Here is a 20426-nt window from a genome sequence, read left to right as displayed (position 1 = left end):
TTTTGTGTAAATGTTTTTATTTGAAACAAATAGGTGCACCAAGCAAGCACTTACTTTTCCCCACTCCAAATTAAAACAGAGCACAATAGGGGCATACATCATTTGGCAGGACAGTTCCAATAGGTGAACATCCTTCTACTCACTGTGGTTGCGTTAACTTTACTCATAACCAGTCATTCTTTCATAAAATATTAACCCCAAAGTACTAATGTCACATAAAAGGAAGTGATCTTAATTTCATTTATGGGGCAGTATGTTCCATAAATGCCAAAAGGTGGGAGAAGCACAAACACAACCCCCTCTTTAAAAAAACTAAATAGTTCAAAGTAGAATTTTCCATCCCCCCCCCCCCCCCCAACTTTCTGCTGTAATAAAAAGTAGTGCTGGGATCTGACACCCAGATTTGGTTTTTATCTGGCCCATTTACAAAATGTTCACCCATATGACTTGCATCATTAGGGTTATGGGTAATAGTCCATTCACTGTGAAGAGGTGTATCTATTCCTTCCTCCTCTTCTTGCCTTCATGCTCATGTTCCTTGGGGCGGCTGCTATCTGAGGGTCTTTTAGAGCCACCATGCTGTTTGGCTTCTTCCAAAAACTTGTCCAAACCAAAAGGATCTTCCTCAAACTGAACTGGTCCTTCTCGACCTCTTTGCCTACGGTCTGAACCAGAAAACTCCTTATCGGGAACAAATCTAGGGAAAAAGAGAAAGAACCAAATTATAAACTACTTCGCTTACACTTGTGCAAACATTGAAACTGAACTGTTTGCTTGGTACCTGTTGGTCTTTATTCTGGCTTCTAGATCATCACCATACATGTCCTTATCCAGATTTTTACTGGGCCTGTAAATATTCTGGGCCATATCTTTACCACCTCTCCAGGCTTGATCATAAACATTGTAAATTTCATCTTCTCCACCTGCAAAACCACTGTCCATACCCTGTAGAGAACATTACAAGTACATGTTATAATTTATTAAAAGTTGAATCTGACTACATTCATTTATAGCTCACATTTTCAACAACCTTCATTAAAAGTCCATACACTTGTTCGTATCACCTTCAGGTTCTCAGATTAAATTAGGTACTCATTAACAAGTTTGACTAGCAAAGTAGTCCTTAAAACTGGGGGACACTAGTATAAGCAGTTACTTGACAATTTCAATCTGTATAGACATAACTAGAGGCCCAACGCACGAAATTTGTGCAAGGGGCTAGGCCCTCACAGCCCCACTTCATCCGGAAGGTCGGCCATCTGGACTAATTAGCATATTATGCTTTTATTATTATAGATGGCAAGAAGATGGAAGTACCATAAAACATCTGATGCCATTCAGAGTAATAATGTACCCCCCTTAACTGCCTGAGAACATCACTATTATAGCATGAGATAACAGGGTTCTCAATGAAAATCAACAAACTTGTTCCACATATTTAGAAAAATTTAAGTGATTTAAGCCTAAAGTTGTAAAAGGTGACTGTCAAATATTTACTTATGTGGAGCTTTCGTGCCTAACACCCTTTGCTCAGACTGGCAAGATGCCATTGCATAGTAATTAAGAACACAAGCTTTGACATCAAGACAGCCCATCAATGAAATCTGAGTTCCATTAGTTACAGCTAAACCTCTATGTGTCAGAATTTCTTCATCTTCAAATAGAGGTGGTAATAGTGTGACTTCGTAGGGTTTTTGTAAGGATTAAGTAAGATAATATAAGTAACCCTAACCGGTTTGGCTTGGTAGATAAAGTGTTGGCCTGCGGACTGAAGTGTCCCAGGTTCGATTCTGGTCAAGGGCATGTACCTTGGTTGCGGGCACATCCCCAGTGGGAGGTATGCAGGAGGCAGCTAATCAATGTTTCTCTCTCACTGATGTTTCTAACTCTATCCCTCCCCCTTCCTCTCTGTAAAAAGACAATAAAATATATTTAAAAAAAAAAGATAATACAAGCAAAAGGCTTAGAACAATGCTAGCAATGTAAGAAGCACCCAGTAACTTATTAACTAGAAGAACTTACTCAAATGCTACCTTCAATCTTAAAAACTCCCCAGTCATAATTAACTTCCCCCCTATATCCCAGTAGAACTTTATACTTTTATATTCTTACTGCAGTCTGCCTTGTCTTTATTTACATAGATTAATCTTGTCTTTTCCAGTAGACTTTGAGGGCAAAGGCATATCTAGCTTTCTCCCCCTAACCCCCATATTTTGAGGGCAGGCACCTACCTTGTTTTAAAATTCTTTTATTTAATCCTCACTTGAGGATATGTTTTTATTGATTTTTATAGAGAAGAGGAAGGTGTAGGGGTAGGGAGGGAAGAGAAACCAATGAGAGAGAAACATCGATATGGGCCTGATGGAGGATCAAACCCGCAAACTCTTGGTGTACGGGACAATGTTCCAACCAACTGAGCCACCTGACTAGGGCCAGAGCCAAGTTTTATAACCTATTTTTTTTCATTTTCTACTAGTGTCTCAAATATTAGCTAATTGTAAGAGGTAAAAATTAGAGCTGTTTCATGTTACTTCTTTCTTACGTTACAATATACAACTTACAATTTTTTTCTATCATCCTGCCTTAGGTTGATCCAATTGTTCATTTTCTTTTCCCAGAGGTTTGGTATTCATATCAACACTTAAGATAACTCTATGTTTTTTGTGGGTGTTAACTCTTACCCGAGGATATTTTTTCCATTGATTTTTAGAGAGTGGAAAGAAGGGAGGAAGAGGGCAAGGGGGGAGGGGGAAAGAGAGAGAAAGAGAAACATTGATGTGAGAAAGACACATCATTTTCTTGCTTCCTGCACATGCCTCAACCAGGCCCAGGGATTGAACCTGCAATCCAGGTACATGCCCTTGGCCAGGAATTGAACCTTTGACCCTTTGGTGTGCAGGCAACACTAACCAGCGAGCAACACCAGCCAGAGCATGATAAAGCTATTTCTATTGTACCTTGGATTGGTTGAACAGCCTTTGGTCATATTGAACTTCATTGGAAGTCCGAGGATTGGGCACACCAAGAGCAATGACCTCACTGATATCTCGATTTTCATTTCTCTGCAGTTTCGACCTGTTTCGAAATACAATGTTACTAACTGAAAACTCTCCACAGACAAGCTGAATTTCAATTTTAAAAATACAAGCAATCTCAGAAGCAAAGGAAATGTGTATGTCCTGTTAATATCTCGAACATATATTCCCTGATAATGCATAATTCCCTGAAAATGCTGGCAGCCCTTACAGCATTTCAGCCAGATGATTACTGGAAGAGGGAGGGTTTTATAATTAGACCCTCCTGTTAGCTGGAAGGAATTGCTAAGAGATTCATTCTTGACACGGAAGTCTTTAATACAAACAAGCGCCTTACAATACATGCTGAGATATGAAACTGCTATAGTCTATATTTGCTATTATTAAAAGAGGATGGGTAGGACTGGATACAAATTAAATGTATCACAGGAATCATTTTCAATAAGCTGGAATCAGTTTTTTTTCACATAACCACATTTAGTAATTTTATCCTATTAGAATTTTGAGGAAAACACATCGATGACTGGATTACTCATTATGATTTTCGACATTCAGATTAATTCCCCTGCTGTTTCAGTGTGTAATGCAATCTACATTGCAATGAAATCATGGTAACTGTCGTCATTTATTTTGCTAGAAGCTCAGGTCTTAAAAATGACTTCTATAGACAATCTGATTTCATTAAATCACAAGTTTACAGCTTTCCTATGCTATCAATTCTCAGTCACTTAAATGGTCCAATTTATGTACAGAGCTATTTTGATTTTTTAGCTTAGGAATTTCAGACCAAAAGCATATTAACTGTACACTTTCTTTCCTACTTCATTCCTCTTTCTTCTTCGCTATACATTTAACCACAACTCTAAATTCAGATTTTCTGCTTCTCCATGACTTCACATATCCAGAGATGAAATATGCCATTAAACAACAAACACCACCACCAGCAGGAATCTTCTTTTTCATGTTTAAGATATGAATGGAAAAAATGGATTGTATCAGCTCATAGGATGATGAGAGCCTTGAAACTGCTCATTTGGAAATAAGATGTTTTATATTTGCATTTAACTCTCATTCAGAATTTTACCTCCATATGACAGCATTTCTTCAACTTTTCAGCACTTTCAGTTCTAAGCCTTTGGTGAACCACAAACTTCACCAATCCCTACTTTATTTCAAGTTTGTTCTATACAAGTCTGTACTTATTCTTATTAAGAGTGCTTTGTATGTCAACTATATTTTAATTTTAAACTAAGTGCTTTGTCAATTTTCCCAATTCATTTTATTAAAAAAAATTTTTATCCATAATTTTATATAATAGCTCTGCCTTTCTGAATTTTAAGTGAAACTGCTCATGAGAAGCGGCCGATTTTCACTTCTTACAAAACCCGCTTTTCTCCCCCACTGTACTTCATAGAGTGCTCTGCATGTAAAAGGGCCTCAATAAAGGTATTGCAGTGTATTTCCTATCTAAAGGAACAGGCATGTAATAAATTTGTCTCACCATTTGAAATTGGAAAAGAACAGACCAGAACAGTCCTATCCATTACCTTCTTTTCACAAACATGATCTGCATTTCCTTTTCTATATTCCCATCATTCTCAATTCTAGCTGACTCTACAAGGCGATGGAAGAAAAGATTACTTCCACGGATAGTCAATTCTGCTAAGACAAGGTAAGTAGTTAAGTGCAAGAAAATAAGTGCTGATTTATTAAGTCATCAAACTAAGAGAAGCAAAATTGGTATTAGTGGACTAAACCACCTCTCTAAAAGGTTCACAAAGGCCAATCTTCATAGTTCATATTTATCTCAAATAGCACCTACCTCTTATCAGGCGCTGCCCTGGAAAGATTCCGGTCATGCTGCCTCTCTTTCCGCCTGTCATGCCGAATTTCATCCCTCTCACGTGCCTCCCCATCCTCTGTGTGGACAGAGTTGAAAATTACTTCATCACTATATTACCCATTAATATTTTAAACAAGATAATATAATCTTTAACCTTAGACAATTCCATGAACTTCACTGTAGTCACATTCAGCCCTTTCAACTTTACTGCCAATTAATTTAAATCCAATAGTATTGGTTTAATTTTGGGAATGTGAATTCCAGAATCACGCATGTAGCTTAAGTATTTAGGGGTAAGTGTTCTGGTGCTTTTGACTTATTTTAAAATGCATCAAAGTATTAAGGTGGACTGAAAGATAAAGAGATGGATATATATGTGAGAAAGCAAATTTAGCTATGTTAATTATTTTATTTATTTTGTATTTTTAAATATATTTTATTGATTTTTTACAGAGGAAGGGAGAGAGATAGAGTTAGAAACATCCATCAGCTGCCTCCTGCACACCCCCTACTGCGGATGTGCCCGCAACCAAGGTACATGCCCTTGACTGGAATCAAACCAGAAACCTTTCAGTCCGAAGGCTGATGCTCTATTCACTGAGCCAAATCAGTTTCGGCTATTAAAAAAGAAATTTTAATACAGAATCTAGGTGGTAGAGATAAGAGTATTTGTTTTACAATTCTTTCCATTTTTCTATGTGTTTTAAAATTTTTGTAATAAAATATCAGGAAAAAGAATTATGTATACATTTGTTATCAAAGTGGAGGGTTCTTTCCCCCACTATGTGCTGCTGGGGATGGAGTCCTTATGATATTTTGAGAAAAAGAATTTTCTGAGAATAAGTGATTTTTATTTGCATTATTTCTAAAGGCACATTTCCCTTTGTCTAGTCATAGAAGTGTAGCTTGGGGTTTCAGTAAAGCTAGAAACAAAGCCACTGTCCAGAATTTCCTTTCTATGTTGAAGACAGGTCCAGTACAGTATCAGGCTAGTTGCAGTCCATTAGTCCAATGTGTGTGGGGGTCCACATGGCCCTGGGCCATGTGGGTAAAAGCAGGAGAACTCAAGAAGAGAGTCCCAAGGGTCCTGAAAACAAAAGAGTGAACTCCTTTGTTCAGGGGATTAAATATCCCAAATTTCACGCCCTTGCCGTGGCCATGCTCATTTTGGCCAATGACCTTTGTTCTTAGGTGTGATAGACAGTAAGCAAGTTTCCTATGTCACCCCAATTTTTAAAAAATATATTTTATTGATTTTTTTACAGAGAGGAAGGGAGAGGGATAGAGAATTAGAAACATCGATGAGAGAGAAACATCGATCAGTTGCCTCCTGCACACTCCCTACTGGGGATGTGCCCGCAACCAAGGTACATGCCCTTGACCGGAATCGAACCTGGGACCTTTCAGTCCGCAGGCCGATGCTCTATCCAATAAGCCAAACCGGTTCCGGCGTGTCACCCCAACTTTAATGGGCATGCTTCTATCACTCCTTTGTTGGCCCCCTGGAGTGTATAAAGTTTTAGCTTTCTGGTGAAGCTGCCCAAATGACATGTCTATAATATCTGGTCTTTTATTTTTCTTCTTTCCTATTATTAACTAGTTAATTACAACAGTATCAAGTTTACGCTTACATATTCAAAGACCAGTTGCCTTTGAATAAAAAACCCTTTTCTTGTGATCCATAGGGGCTGGTTGCATCTTGATCTATATCTACTGTTTTTATGTCTATCTTCATTTTCTCTATCATCTCCAGTCTAAAGGTATAGTGTAGTTAAGAGCATGAGCTTTGGAAACAGCCTGTCAAGATTCAAAGTCTGTTTCTGTAACAGATTGGCAATGTAACCTTGTGTGGGTTACTTAACAACTCTGAGCCTTAGTCTCCTTCTCCATAAAAATAGTGGCAATAATAATACCACTGCATCTGGTTGCTGTAGTATTATATTAGGCAATCCATGCAAAGTGCTCAGAGTGGTGCCTGCCATAATAAGCACTCAATAAATGTTTGTTTTTATTCATATCCGGCAACAGCCTTTTCAAAATTTTAATTCACTTCTCAAGAACAGTTCTGCTGTGTGTTTTTTTCTTATCAGTTTAGAGAACTCAGATACAAGAAGTTTTTACTTCTAATTGCTTTCAGTGTCAGTGATGGTGAACCTATGACACGCGTGTCAGCACTGACACGCGTAGCCATTTCTGATGACACGCGGCCGCATGCCGAGGATGAAACATTTGCTGCTCCTGAGGATGAAACATTTGTGACTAGAGTCTTGGAGTTAGTTTTTTCCTCAAAGTGACACACTACCCGAGTTATGCTCAGTTTTTTGGCAAAGTTTGACACACCAAGCTCAAAAGGTTGCCCATCACTGGGTTAGGTGTACAACAGGCAGGTATTTATACCTTGCCTCATGAAGTCATTCATATCTGGTTCAAGGAAGTGGATCATTACTTAAAACCCTGGTTACTTCCTTAGAGTTGAACTCCAGACTTCTGTAACCAATTGCCTGCTCAACACCTACATTTTAAATTTAACATGTCCATATCTAAACTCCTAATCTTTCTCTCCCAAACCTCTTTATCCTGCAGTCTTCCCAATAAGTAAATAGCAACTCAATTGTTCCCAATTGCTCAAGTCAAAAGTTTTGAAGTCATCCTTGATTCCTCCTTTTCTCTCATATTTCTACCTAATCCATAAGCGTATTTTGTCAGTTCTACTTCCAAAATATATCAAATATCTGACCATGTTTTCACTACCTCTCATCATCTCATCTGGATTATTGCAATAACATTGCAATCGTTTCCCTGCCCATTCAACAGCCTTCTAATATGTCAGATCATGTCACTCTGCTCAAAACCCTTCAACTGCTCCCCTTTTTACTTGAAGTAAAAGCCATGTCCTAACAGTGGCTAAAATCATTTGAACACTACTCTTTCTATTTGACCTAATTACTCTGACACCTCATATCCTACTACTCTTTCTTACTCCAATCCAGCCATACTGGCCTCCCTGCTTTACTTGAACACACCAGGCATATTCCCAACTCAGGGCCTTTGCACTTGCTGTTCCTTCTATCTGGGATGCTCTTCTCCCAGAAATCCACATGGCTCACTTCCTTACATCCTTTAAGTTTTGGGTTAATGTTAACATCTCAGAAGTGAGGCCTATTGTGACTAACCTCCACTGGCACTTTTTAAAAAAATATATAAATTTTTATTGATTTCAGAGAGGAAGGGAGAGGGAGAGAGAGATAGAAACATCAATGAGGAGAGAGAATCATTGATTGGCTGCCTCTTGCATGCCCCCTACTGGGGATTGAGCCCACAACCCACGCACATGTCCTTGACCCGGAATCGAATCTGCCACCCTTCAGTCCGCAGGCTGACGCTCTATCCACTGAGCCAAGCCAGCTAGGGCTCTCCTGGCACTTTTATCCCCCTTCCCTGTTTTATTTTTTCCCATAGTGATTATTACCTTCTAACACATTACAGGATTTTTTTGGGGTCTGTCTACATTCCCTAGGATGTTCACTGTTATACCTACTACGCCCTGCCCCCCAAGCATGCATGTAGTAGATCATCAGTAAGAACTGAATGAATAAAATTGTACTAGTCAAGGATTTCTTAATGAAACAAAAACCATCCTCACAGTTTTCTTGAGTTAATATTATTCTCCTCACTCTAGCTGAATCAATATACCAGTGCAGAACGCTAAACAAAGCAAGAGAAAAAACATGGACAGATTTAATGATTATAGGTATATTAACCTACGAGATAGAAAAACTGGGTTATTTTACCATATGGAGGAGCTAATTATTCACTTGAGACTTCATTTCTCTTTGGAAGTTTTAAGAAAAATAGAACAAGAGAAAAATCAAGCCTATATTTAATAAGCAGTTTTTAAAAGTACATGGCTCAGAACATAAAAAACTTCAAGCCGGCAAGGGAGGGCGGTTGCCACACAATTTCTGAAATAGCTAAATTTTTTTATATGTATACTAGTGGCCCGGTGCATGAAATTCATGCAAGGGGTGGGGGTGGGGCGGTCCTCAGCCCAGACTGCACCCTCTCCAATCGGACATTCCTCTCGCAATCTGGGACGGCTGGCTCCTAACCGCTCACCTGCCTGCCTGCCTGATCTCCCCTAACTGCCTCTGCCTGCCTGCCTGATCGCCCCTAACTGCCTCTGCCTGCCTGCCTGATCGCCCCTAACTGCCCTCCCCTACCAGCCTGATCTCGTCTCCATCTGCCTCTGCCTGCCTGATCACCCCTAACTGCCCTCCCCTGCCGGCCAGATCTCACCCCCAACTATCCTCCCCTGCCGGCCAGATCTCACCCCCAACTATCCTCCCCTGCCGGCCAGATCTCACCCCCAACTATCCTCCCCTGCCGGCCAGATCTCACCCCCAACTATCCTCCCCTGTCGGCCTGGTTGCCCCCAACTGTCCTCCCCTGTCAGCCTGATCTCGCCCCCAACTACCCTCCCTGCTGGCTTGGTTGCCCCCAAATGCCCTCCCCTGCTGACCTGATCTCACCCCCAACTGCCTCTGCCTGCCTGATCTCACCCCCAACTGCCCTCCTCTGCCGGCCAATTTGGATTTGATTGGTCAGTTTCTATGCCAGTCAGCGTCAAAAGCTCCACCTCCTAGGCAGCCATCGGCTCCTCACAGTTCACCCAGATTTGGTTCTGACTGGTCGGTTTTTATGCCAGTCAGCCTCAAAAGCTCTGCCTCCTAGGCAGCCACTGGCTCTTCACAGTTCACCCAGATTTGGTTCTGTTGGTCGGTTTCTATGTTAGTCAGCGTCTCCAGGCCTATATACGGGCCTGATCAGAAAGGCGGGGCTGATCAGCAGCCCCCACGGAGGCCAGGACAGAAACAGAGGCACGGCTGGTGGCGAAGCCCAGAGAGAAAGAGAGAGGCAACGGCTGATCAACAGCTACCATGGAGCCTGTGGATCAGACCCTGTCTCTCTCTCCGGGCCTGATCCGAAGCCCCCTCACCAGTCAGTACTGGGTCGCTGTGCCCGCACCGGTGGCAGTCAGTGCTGGGTCACCATGGCAACCCAGCACTGACTGCAGGACTGACTTCCAGTGTTCAGTCGAGCCTACGGTTGGTAGTTACGGACCTTGGGTTTTTACATATTAGGATACTAATTCTTTATGCAGTAAAAATCAATAGGGATTTTCTAGAATGAGATCTATATCTTACAAAGTAAATTCAAGTTGGTAATGAGAATGTCATACCTTTTTCCACATGGGTTTTGATCCCAGCTCTTCTCTCCCTAGCTTTCTGGGCCATTTCTCTCAGTTTCTCTTCATGTTTCTCTTTTTCTTTTTGAGCCATCTTTCTCTCTACTTGAGCACGCATTTCAACAGCTTCTCGAGCCTGTTAGTGAAGTTGGATGTTAAATAAGACACTATCAGGGGATAGATTATAGCTATCATCTAACTCCCTGACTAACACCTGGCTTGAGAAAGCAGCTATACAGAATTCAGGTTTGTTATTGTTAATTAAAACAAAGATTCTTGTCCACTAAAAGATAGCTTTTCTGGAAGACACCATAAACTTGGATTTTTTCACTCTGGGAAATGTTTTAGTAGTTAAAGCTACAGATAGACACTCCCTCCACCCCCAAAAAATTTTGAAAGTCCGTATTACACGAATGCTTTCTTAGAAACAATCTAAAAAGTCAAAGAAAATTCCAGAAAAGTCATTTTTAATATCAATAACATACAGGAACTGATTATGTTCTCAAAATCAATCGAGTCACCTCAAGATAACCTATAAGAAATAATTTTTATAAGGGTGTTCATTGTAATACAAAAGACATACTTTTCTTTTTTTCATATTACAAAGTTAAAATTTATTCTTTAATTCCAATATAAAAAAAAGACATACTTTTCTATGTTCTAAACATGTGCCATGATGTATGTGAATTTCAAAGTCACATATTAGTACCATAATATTAAGACAGCCAATACTATGAATGCCATATTCAATACCATTCAACTCATCAAAATGTTTACTTGCCCTTTCCTGCTACTGACTTTTTGGGAAACATCTACATCTAAAATAGAGAAAAAGTATGAAACCTAATAACAGCAGCTGGCAATCTGCACAAAATGGGATCAGCCTAGTAAACCATTATTCTGAAATTTTGAGGAAACTCCAGTAGTGAGGTTTGTGTATGAGTCTGTAAAGGCTAAGACCAGATACAGAGCTGCAAATAGCCACCTGCCATCTCTGGCTCTCACACCACAGGTGAGTCTCTCTAGGTACTCAGCACAGTAGCTAAAATAACAGTATCTTAGGTAACCAAGGATGTATTTACAAATTATCAAGAGCATTATATAATCTACACTAATAAAAGAGTAACATGCTAATTGATCGTACCTTCGCCAACGCCCACCTGTGGTAGCACTATACCAATCAGGAGTGAGTATGCAAATTAACCCAACAAAAATGGAGGGTTAATTTGCATATGCAGGCACTGAGCAGCCAGGGGCGGGGCGGGATACTTGTGTCGTCGTTCTGCACCACGCCAGCTGCTCCAGGCCTCTGGGCAGCGTGGAAGGTGGAAAGGCGGCTCCAGGCCAGAGCAGAAAGGCGGCTCCGGCCAGAGCGAAGGTGGTGCCAGCAGCCAGGGGAAGGAAGGCCCATTCTTGCACGAATCTTCGTGCATCGGGCCTCTAGTTAAATTATAATGACCAACCTTCCGATCAGCAATGTAAAGGGCTTCAGCCAATTTAGCAAAATTTTCATTGATGTGAACTGTCTGCAGTCCTCTTCCATCAGCAGCCAGACGTTTGTCTAATGGAATTGTGTAACCCTAGTTTTAAGCAGACAGAGAAAACAGTCACAAAGGAGAGACAATAGATTCTTTAAAATTAGAGTTAAATATGTCCATTCCGACAACCACTTAGTTGAAGTTCTTTTCCTTACATCTTTCTTCATAATTATGCAACAGCAGCAGCTAACACTGAGAGCTTTGTGTGGAGGATTCTTTAAACACTTTACATGTTATGATCTCATTTAACCTTCACAGTAACTCTATAAAGCTGATAACATTACTGTTATCATTTCACAGATAAAGATATTAAAATAGAAAGGTTGGTTGTGTAATGTCCCTAAGGACATATAGTAAAATAAGTGGATGAGCTAGGATTTAAATTCACACAGTGTAATTTCAGAGCTCATGTTCTGGGAAAATAAGATTCTCATGTAAATAATTATGAATTATATTAAGAGGAAATCACTATCAAATAGCTAAATACTTGTTCCTAAGTAAATTTAACAGTCACAAGAAGGTAGAACAATCCATAAAATAATAGTATCTATAGGTAGTATAATCTGCTGTACTGTTTTAATGCCTTGGTAGATTCTTGGAACCTTGTTTTAATAAATAGAGGATGAGCCCATAACTCCCTTTAGGGAATAATTTATATGTAATCCATAAGTTAAAGTGGCTTTCACCCATCCAAAATAGAAACATGAAATATGATTTGGGAGAAAAAAGGAAATAATGATTAGGAAGTTTATTCCACATCATTTTATAGATTCTTCATGACTTCTGGAAGCGTTGGCAATTAGTAGATATGTAGGATTTAAATGGCTTACACATGCAATGTTATGAACATAAACTAATAGTTTAAAAATTAAAGTACTCCTTCCCTGGGTGTTTTCCAGTAGGTTGTAATACTAAAAGACTGATTGTATAACAACATAATTACCTTTGCATTTTTCCAGTTTGAAATACAAGGAGGAATCTTCCATTCTTGTTGTTCTTTCACAGTCATCTGAGTTGAAAGAAGAAACATTTTTAAATTCATGGTCTAGCTAAAAACCCAAGTGTACTCTTTCTTCAAAGGCAGACAAATATATGGATGAATTTAGTCAAAGACTAAAATTCCATTGTTTGGTAGCACTATATACTATGTTCCTACATCATTAGCTGGAGGCTAATTCCAGCATGTCATAATAAATGCAAGAAGTCCTCAAAAGGCTGATGGGCTTCTATATTCAGCAGGGCTGAATACATGTTATTACCTGCTGGAATGGCCGAAAGCATTTCCCCAAACCTGAAGGTCACATATATTATTGCCTGTTATCAGACAACTGAGGGCATTTCAATCTACATGTTATTGCCTCCTGCTGGCCAAACAGCTGAACAGCCGAAGGCATTTCCTCCAACCTGACAATACCTACTGTATACCAAACTTACCTTTGATATGTATATCTACTTTGCTATAGTGCACAATGTGGGAATAAAAAGAACCCTGGGTCTGGAGGTAGACAGAACTTAGCTACTACAGCTAAGCTTCCTCTGGCTCCCCCATGGATTACAAATTTACATTATATTTCTAGTCTCTTTATTAATTTACACGCAGCCCTTCTCCAGATTCATGAACCCTTCTAGATGCTGGAGAAAGACCCTGGCAATGAAGTCTAGTAATAACTTTAACATAAAAAATGGAAAATAACCTATAAATTACTTTTGACAGTTATAAATAGTGGTTAGTACTTTTCCATATTTAAAGTGATAGAATTTCTTTCAGATGAATACTTGTTCTTTAGTTGGGTAATAAAACATTTTTAAAAGCCACTCACATTATCCATCAGAGACCTAACAATTCCAGATACTCACTTCCTATAACTATGATAACATCCTCATGTCAAATAGCAGACCCTGCTCATCCATTCAAAACAGGGGCTAAGTTAATAATAAAACTAATAGCTAACATTTTACATACATTTTCATAAGCACTCTGCAACTACACATTATAATCTTAAGTGGATCCTTATTTGTTCTTTTTTTTTTAAAATATATTTTATTGCCCTTTCACAGAGAGAAAGGGAGAGGGACAGAGAGCTAGAAACATCAATGAGAGAGACACATCGATCAGCTGCCTCCTGCACACCACCAACTGGGGATGTGCCCGCGACCAAGGCACACGCCCCCGACCGGAATCGAACCCGGGACCCCTCAGTCCGCAGGCCGACGCTCTATCCACTGAGCCAAACCGGTCTCGGCCCCTATTTGTTCTTGAAAAACAAATTAAAAAAGAAAACAATGCATAAGTTTAAAGGCATTTAGACTTTATTCTATGGGAAGTTATTTATAAAATTAATAACCATGAGTCCAAAATAATATTTTACAAATGGCAAAGATTACCTTTCGGCTAGGAGAATGCATGACAGGTGCAGGAGGAGAAGGTGGTCCTCGGGGAATTTTCTTATTAATCCTGAAGCATAAATCAAAGCACAACTGTATATGATACATTTTTTTCCCTTTTAGTTAGTTAAGTCTCAAGTCTCCCCCCTTATTTTTTATTATGTAAAGCTTCAAACACATACAAAAACAGAGTGTACAATGAATGTCCATCTTCTCATTTAACAGTCACTCAGCTTCATCAATTATTAAAACATGGCCAACTTGTCATCATCACTACCCAACTCATCTCCACAATATTATCATTTCATGGAATAATATACTTTTTTCCTATTTAAAAATCAGCTTTAAGTACAACTGACATACAATTAATTATAAATACATATTTAAAGGGTTCAATTTGATTAAGTTTTGACACAAGTATATATTTGTGAAACCATCATCACAATAAAAATAGCGAACATATCCATCACCTCCAAAGTTTGTGTGTGCCCGCTTGTTCACATCTCCTCTGCCGCCCTCCCCTTCTTCCCCACAGGCAATCGCTGATATATTTCCTGTCATTACAGGTTTGCATTTTCTAGGGTTTTATATAAATAGTCATACAGTATGTAATTGTTTTTGTCTGGCTTCTTTCACTCAGCATAATTATTTTGAGATGGATCCATGTTATTGCATATTATTAAAATTTCATTCCTTTTTATTGCTCAATAAAATTGCTCATTCAATGTATAGATGTGCCACAATTTGTTACCCATTCACCTGTTAATGGACATTTGGGACGTTTCTCCTGGGACATCTTTTTAAAGAATAATGGTTCATTCTCATGAAGCCACCTACTTACTTGAACCTTGGAGGTTCCATTGGATCTTTCTGCATTTCCACCATACGAATAACCCTTTGTTTTGCTCCAGAGTTGAAAGCCACTCCTTGCTGAGATGGTGTGTATCTGAAGAATACAGATGGAACTAAAGGTGTAACTAGTTCAAACTTTCAATAGGTATTTTTCTTCTATTACAATCCTAAGATAAACTGCGTTGTCAATTCCTTTCACAAAGTATTAACAGAAAATTACAAAATATTTAGAGAACATAGCAACAGAGATAAGAGAACTAACAGCAATTATGAGTTACAAGCAAAATGTAAACTGAAGTCATATTAGTTTGTATCTCTGTCCATTTTCCACCATGGAAGTCACAATGTTCAATTTCAGAGATAAGAGGTCTAGAAAATAGTACCTATTTTGTAAGTCTGCATTTGAGGAAAAAATGACCCATAACATTCTCTGCAGGCAAGCAACTACAGTCAAGAGCTTTTGACTGATTATAGGTTGTAAAATAAAGAATAATGGTAGCAGCCCTACCAGCTCTTAATTTTCTCTTAATATCTATTTGAGAATTATCCCTCCACACAAAAATTTAGTTGAGTGAAACACCTCAAAATTTAGAAGTATTATAAGGATGTCTATTATTATATAAGGGATATTAATACAGTATTATCACCATTATGCAATATATTATCATACTACTATATAAGTATTATACATTACAACATATTATTTATATTACATAAATATATAAATACATAATGCCTATTGTATATAAATAGAAAAATTGTAAATAATAATTATGGTTTGGATCATATACTGTAATTGTTAATTTCTAGAAACAAAAAAATATTTTGAACTAATATCTTAAAAGTGGTACCTTAAAAATGTTTTTTTCTGCTTTCAATTGTCTGCACAGAGTCAATAGGCTTTAAGTCATTATTTAAAAATTGCATTTACAATTGTGACTAAGTAGAACTATGAAAGAATACTAGGATCCTCCACCCCAATCAAGTCTGACATGAAACTAAGACTTCCAGGCATGATTCCTACCGGATATATTGAGCGGGAGCCAGTTTATCAGCCGCTCGAACTGGCATGGCCGCAGCAACCTTCTGTGATACAGATTTTTCTAAGGCCACCCTTGTCTTTTCTGTTATCTGAAATATGAAACATGGCATTGAATGGTTTGGAAGCTATTTTCGATGACTTTTTACATCATTATTAATTCTATATAGCAATTCCCAGTTACCTCTTTAATAGCTTCTTCATCAGGTCTTTGCAGGTCTGGGTCATCTGCATTCATGACCTCCTTAGGAACCAGGTCAGTGTACTTGCTATAAATGACCTAAAATGTTTAAGCATAAGCAAACTTTAGAAAATCAAGGAATGAAAAGAAGCAATCTGTGCAGGCCGGTGTGGCTCAATTGATTGGGTGTCATCCTATGCACTGAAAGGTTGCCAGTTCGATTCCAGGTAGGGGGTGTACAGGAGGCAGCTAATCAATGCCTCGCTTTCACATGATGTTTCTCTGTCTCTCCCTTTTCCTCCTCTCTCTCTGAAAATCAATGAAAAACCTTAAAAAAAAAAAAAAAGAAGCAACTGCATTAAGTCATTTCAGAAGTCAACATGTCCTCTCAGCAAACTTATAAATTAGGACAAAGATTCTGTCTTCGAGATTTTAAAACCAAAAAAGCTTAATATATTCACAAATTGCTACCCTGGCTATTAAGTTAATAATTTTCCTTTGACCTCATGCATTTAAATTATTTGAGATCTTCTAATCAAGTCAGTGTCCAAATACATTGTGCCAACAAAATCTTATGCATCAGTGATCCCTACTTTTGAGGCTCACTAGGACTTGAAATTAATGATGATATAAATTTCCCATAGCACCATTATCTTGTATTACAAGCTCATTGGAATTTAAGTCAGGTTACCAAATAACTTCCAAATTCATTGGGCCTGAAAATTTCACTGACCTCACCCTACACAGAATGTTTGTTTTTTTTTGGCATTAACTCTATTCATAGACTAAGAAAAGGAACATGTGCCACTTTCAAAAATCCCAGAACATGCCCAAGCTGGTTTGGCTCAGTGGATAGAGTGTCAGCCTGCGGACTGAAGGGTCCAGGGTTGGATTCCAGTCAAGGGCATATGCCCGGGTTTTGGGCTCAATCCCCAGTAGGGGTGTGCAGGAGGCAGCCAATCAATGATTCTCTCTCATCACTGATGTTTCTATATCTCTCTCCCTCTCCCTTCCTCTCTGAAATTGATATATATATATATATACACACACACACACACACACACACACACACACACACACACAAACACATATATATGGAAAAAAAAATCCCAGAACACGTTCTTCCATGAAAAAATAAACAAAATACATTCTATCTATACAACATATTTTACACTCATTATCCAAATTCAGGACTGCTATCTGACTTCTACTAGGCTCAACGTGGTTTCTATCAGGCTGACACTAATGTGGTAGGCCCCTGACAAAAAAGAGAATATTACTTACTTTCATGCCCATCTATACTTCTCTAATCCTACCTAATAAAAGAGTAATATGCAAATTAACCATCACTCTCTATGCCCACCAGCCACGCCCACCAGCCAATCAGAGCGAGTATGCAAATAAACCCAACCAAGATGGCTACAGCCACAGATAGCAGGAGGGAGGCTTGGGTTTCCCAGGCAATGGAGGAAGCCAAGCTTTCCACCTGCCCTTGCCGGCCTAAGCCTCCACTCAAGGCAACAGAGTTTCAATTATAGAAGGTAAACAAATCCAAACAGAAATGGTGGCAGCCACGCAGCTGGAAAGAGCAGGAGGCTAGGGTTGCCCCTGGCAATGGAAGAAGCAAAGCTTTCTGCACACCCTGGCCAGCCCAGGCCTCCGCTTAAGCTACAAAGTTTCAATTATAGAAGATAACGTAAGTCCCAAGAGAAATGGCTGCCGGCCACGGAGCAAGCAGGAGGTTTGGCTCCGCTCCAGGCTACAAAGTTTCAATTGTAGAAGGTAAATAAATTCCAGATACCAGGGCCTCCACTTGGGTCGCCAGGGGGCGTGGCTGGCCTGCAAACCACCACAGGCCCCTCACTCAGGCCACCCTACAACCCAAGGGAACCCCCACCCTGATCCTGGACACCCTTCAGGGCAAACCAGCTGGCCCCTACCTGTGCACCAGGTCTCTATCCTATCTAATAAAAGAGTGATATGCAGATTGACCATCACTCCAACACACAATATTGCTGCCCCCATGAGGTCAAAGATCCTGCCCCCATGTGGACACAAGATGGCCAGCAGGAGAGGGCAGTTGGGAGGCACCAGGCCTGCAAGGGAGGGCAGTTGGAGGCGATCAACCCTGCAGGGGAGAGCAGTTAGGGGTGACTAGGCCGGCAGAGGAGGGAAGTTGGGGGCAAACAGGCTGGCAGGGGAGCAGTTAGACATCAATCAGGCTGGCATGGGAGAGGTTAGGGGGTGATCAGGCTGGCAGGCAAAAGTGGTTAGGGGCAATCAGGAAGGCAGGCAGGCGAGCAGTTGGGAGCCAGCAGTCCTGGATTGTGAGAGGGCAGTTGGACATCCCTCGAGGGGTCCCAGATTGGAGAGGGTGCAGGCTGGGCTGAGGGACACCCCTCCTCCCCCGTGCACAAATTTCGTGCACCGGGCCTCTAGTACTTTCATAAAAACTTACATGGCCCTAGCTGGTTTTGCTCAGTGGACAGTGCATCGACATGTGGATTAAAGGTTTCTGGATTCGATTTCAGTCAAGGGCACATGCCTAGGTTATGGCTCAGACCCCAGTAGGGAGCATGTAGGAGGCAGCCAATCAGTGATTCTCTCTCATCATTGATGTTTCTATTTCTCTCTCCCTCTTCCTTCCTCTCTGCAATCAATAAAAAATATGTTTAAAAAAAAACTTACATGGCAAATTTTGTAGAAAAAAAGAGGTGGTACTGGAAATTTAACAAATAATCAGCATTGTACATTTTGCTGCATTAAGCCAGGAATTCTTTGACATACATAAAAAGGACAACTTATGAATATGAAAGAAAACCAGATTTCTGGGTACTTGAGATCTTCAAAAATTTTCTGCAGAAAAAAAACTGTTTACTACATAAGAAGGTAAAGTCTTGTATCAATAATTGTATTCTATTACAACACTAGCAGCCCGTTTGCACGAAGATTCGTGCAATAGACCTTCATTCACCTGGCTGCCTGCACCAGTTTTCTGCCGGCACCGGGGACCCAGGCCTTGGCTGTGGCCACCGCCTTCTGCCTTCTTTCAGGGTCGGGGCTTGGCCCCGGGCAGCGGCCTTGGGCTTGGCTGCACCCCAGCCTCCTTGCTACAGATCTTAGGAGCCGACCCCCAGTGGTTGCCTGCGATCTGTGCAGGCTCCCCGCTGGTGCCCAAGGCCTGGAAAGCCTCCGCCCGAGGCTTTCCCGGCCTTGGGCTCGGCCGCACCCAGCGTCCCTGCTATGGATCACAGGAGCCGACCCCCAGTGGTTGCCTGTGATCCATGCAGGCTCCCCGCTGGTGCCCAAGGCGGAGGCTTTCCCGGCCTTGGGCTCAGCTGCACCCCAGCGTCCCTGCAACAGTTTGCTGGTGGGCGTGGCTTGTGGGTGTAGCGAAGGTACGGTCAATTTGCATATTACTCTATTATTAAGTAGGATTCCTTAAAATTGCTTTAAAAAATGCATGGTAGTTTTAATTTCTTACTACAAACAACAGAGCAAAAAAATACTTTATGGCCTATATGACCTGACCGGCCTTTGCCTACAGCTTCAACCTCCCCCTGTATCTCTTACGCCCTCAATTCATTATGCTTCACTCACATGGGCTCTTCTGTTTTTTTGAACAGAATATACTTTCCCCCAATTTTGAGCCTTTCTAAAGTGTTGTTCCCAGTTCTTCAAGTGAGTGCTCAATCTCTAAGTCTCAGTTCACAGGTCATGCATGCACTGGTGAGGCATCCCCTGGCTATACTCACTAAAACAGCAACCATTCCTCACCCAATCATTCAGTGTCACAGCACTGTTTACTGTCTTCAAAGCACTGCTCAAAGTATAAAATTATTTATCTATTTTACTTGTTTATCTGTATTCTCTATTAACCCTTTGCACTCGCTTGCTTTTTTCTCGATTCCTTTATTCTAATGCTAACCGTGTTGAGTCACACTCGACATCCGAGTGCAAAAGGTTAAAGTAATAATAACAATAAAAGCTACCATTTATTAAGCAATTACTTTGTGCCTCTGTTCCTTTGCTTTATATATATTAACTAATTTAACTTTCATATCAACCCTATGAGGTATGCACAATAATTATACCTACACTAGAGGCCCGGTGCATGGATTTCTGCACAGGTGGGGTCCCTTGGCCTGGCTTGCGGGGATCAGCCGAAACTGGCTCTCCGACATCCCCTGTGGGGTCCCGGGTTGTGAGAGGGAGGTTCTTGGGTGACACACCCCAGAATCGGGCTCCCTCCTTTCTGGTTCTTCTGGGTGCATCACCGAGAACCGCAGCTGCCAAGTCACTGCAGCT

The 20426-nt window shown here is 40.4% G+C and overlaps 1 protein-coding gene across 1 annotated transcript in view; it reads right to left on the bottom strand.

Annotated features, from left to right (window-relative positions):
- Positions 1-6: 6 nt before the first annotated feature.
- The window catches only part of SNW1 (SNW domain containing 1), a 42115-nt gene continuing 21695 nt past the window's right edge, over positions 7-20426 (bottom strand). Inside the window, exons 4-14 of the mRNA XM_008138779.3 lie at positions 16122-16217; positions 15923-16029; positions 14888-14992; positions 14047-14116; positions 12605-12670; positions 11587-11703; positions 10118-10259; positions 4858-4954; positions 2958-3075; positions 782-945; positions 7-697 (exon numbers count right to left, since the gene is read on the bottom strand). Of these exons, the coding sequence (XP_008137001.1) occupies positions 499-697; positions 782-945; positions 2958-3075; positions 4858-4954; positions 10118-10259; positions 11587-11703; positions 12605-12670; positions 14047-14116; positions 14888-14992; positions 15923-16029; positions 16122-16217 (1281 nt within the window). The 3' untranslated portion in view covers positions 7-498. The remainder of the gene's footprint in view (positions 698-781; positions 946-2957; positions 3076-4857; positions 4955-10117; positions 10260-11586; positions 11704-12604; positions 12671-14046; positions 14117-14887; positions 14993-15922; positions 16030-16121; positions 16218-20426) is intronic.

This window comes from Eptesicus fuscus, chromosome 5 (assembly GCF_027574615.1).
Source record: "Eptesicus fuscus isolate TK198812 chromosome 5, DD_ASM_mEF_20220401, whole genome shotgun sequence".
NCBI classification, from domain to species: domain Eukaryota; kingdom Metazoa; phylum Chordata; class Mammalia; order Chiroptera; family Vespertilionidae; genus Eptesicus; species Eptesicus fuscus.
The sequence above is the reverse complement of the archived record's forward strand: the minus strand, read 5'-3'. Positions and strand labels throughout refer to the sequence as shown.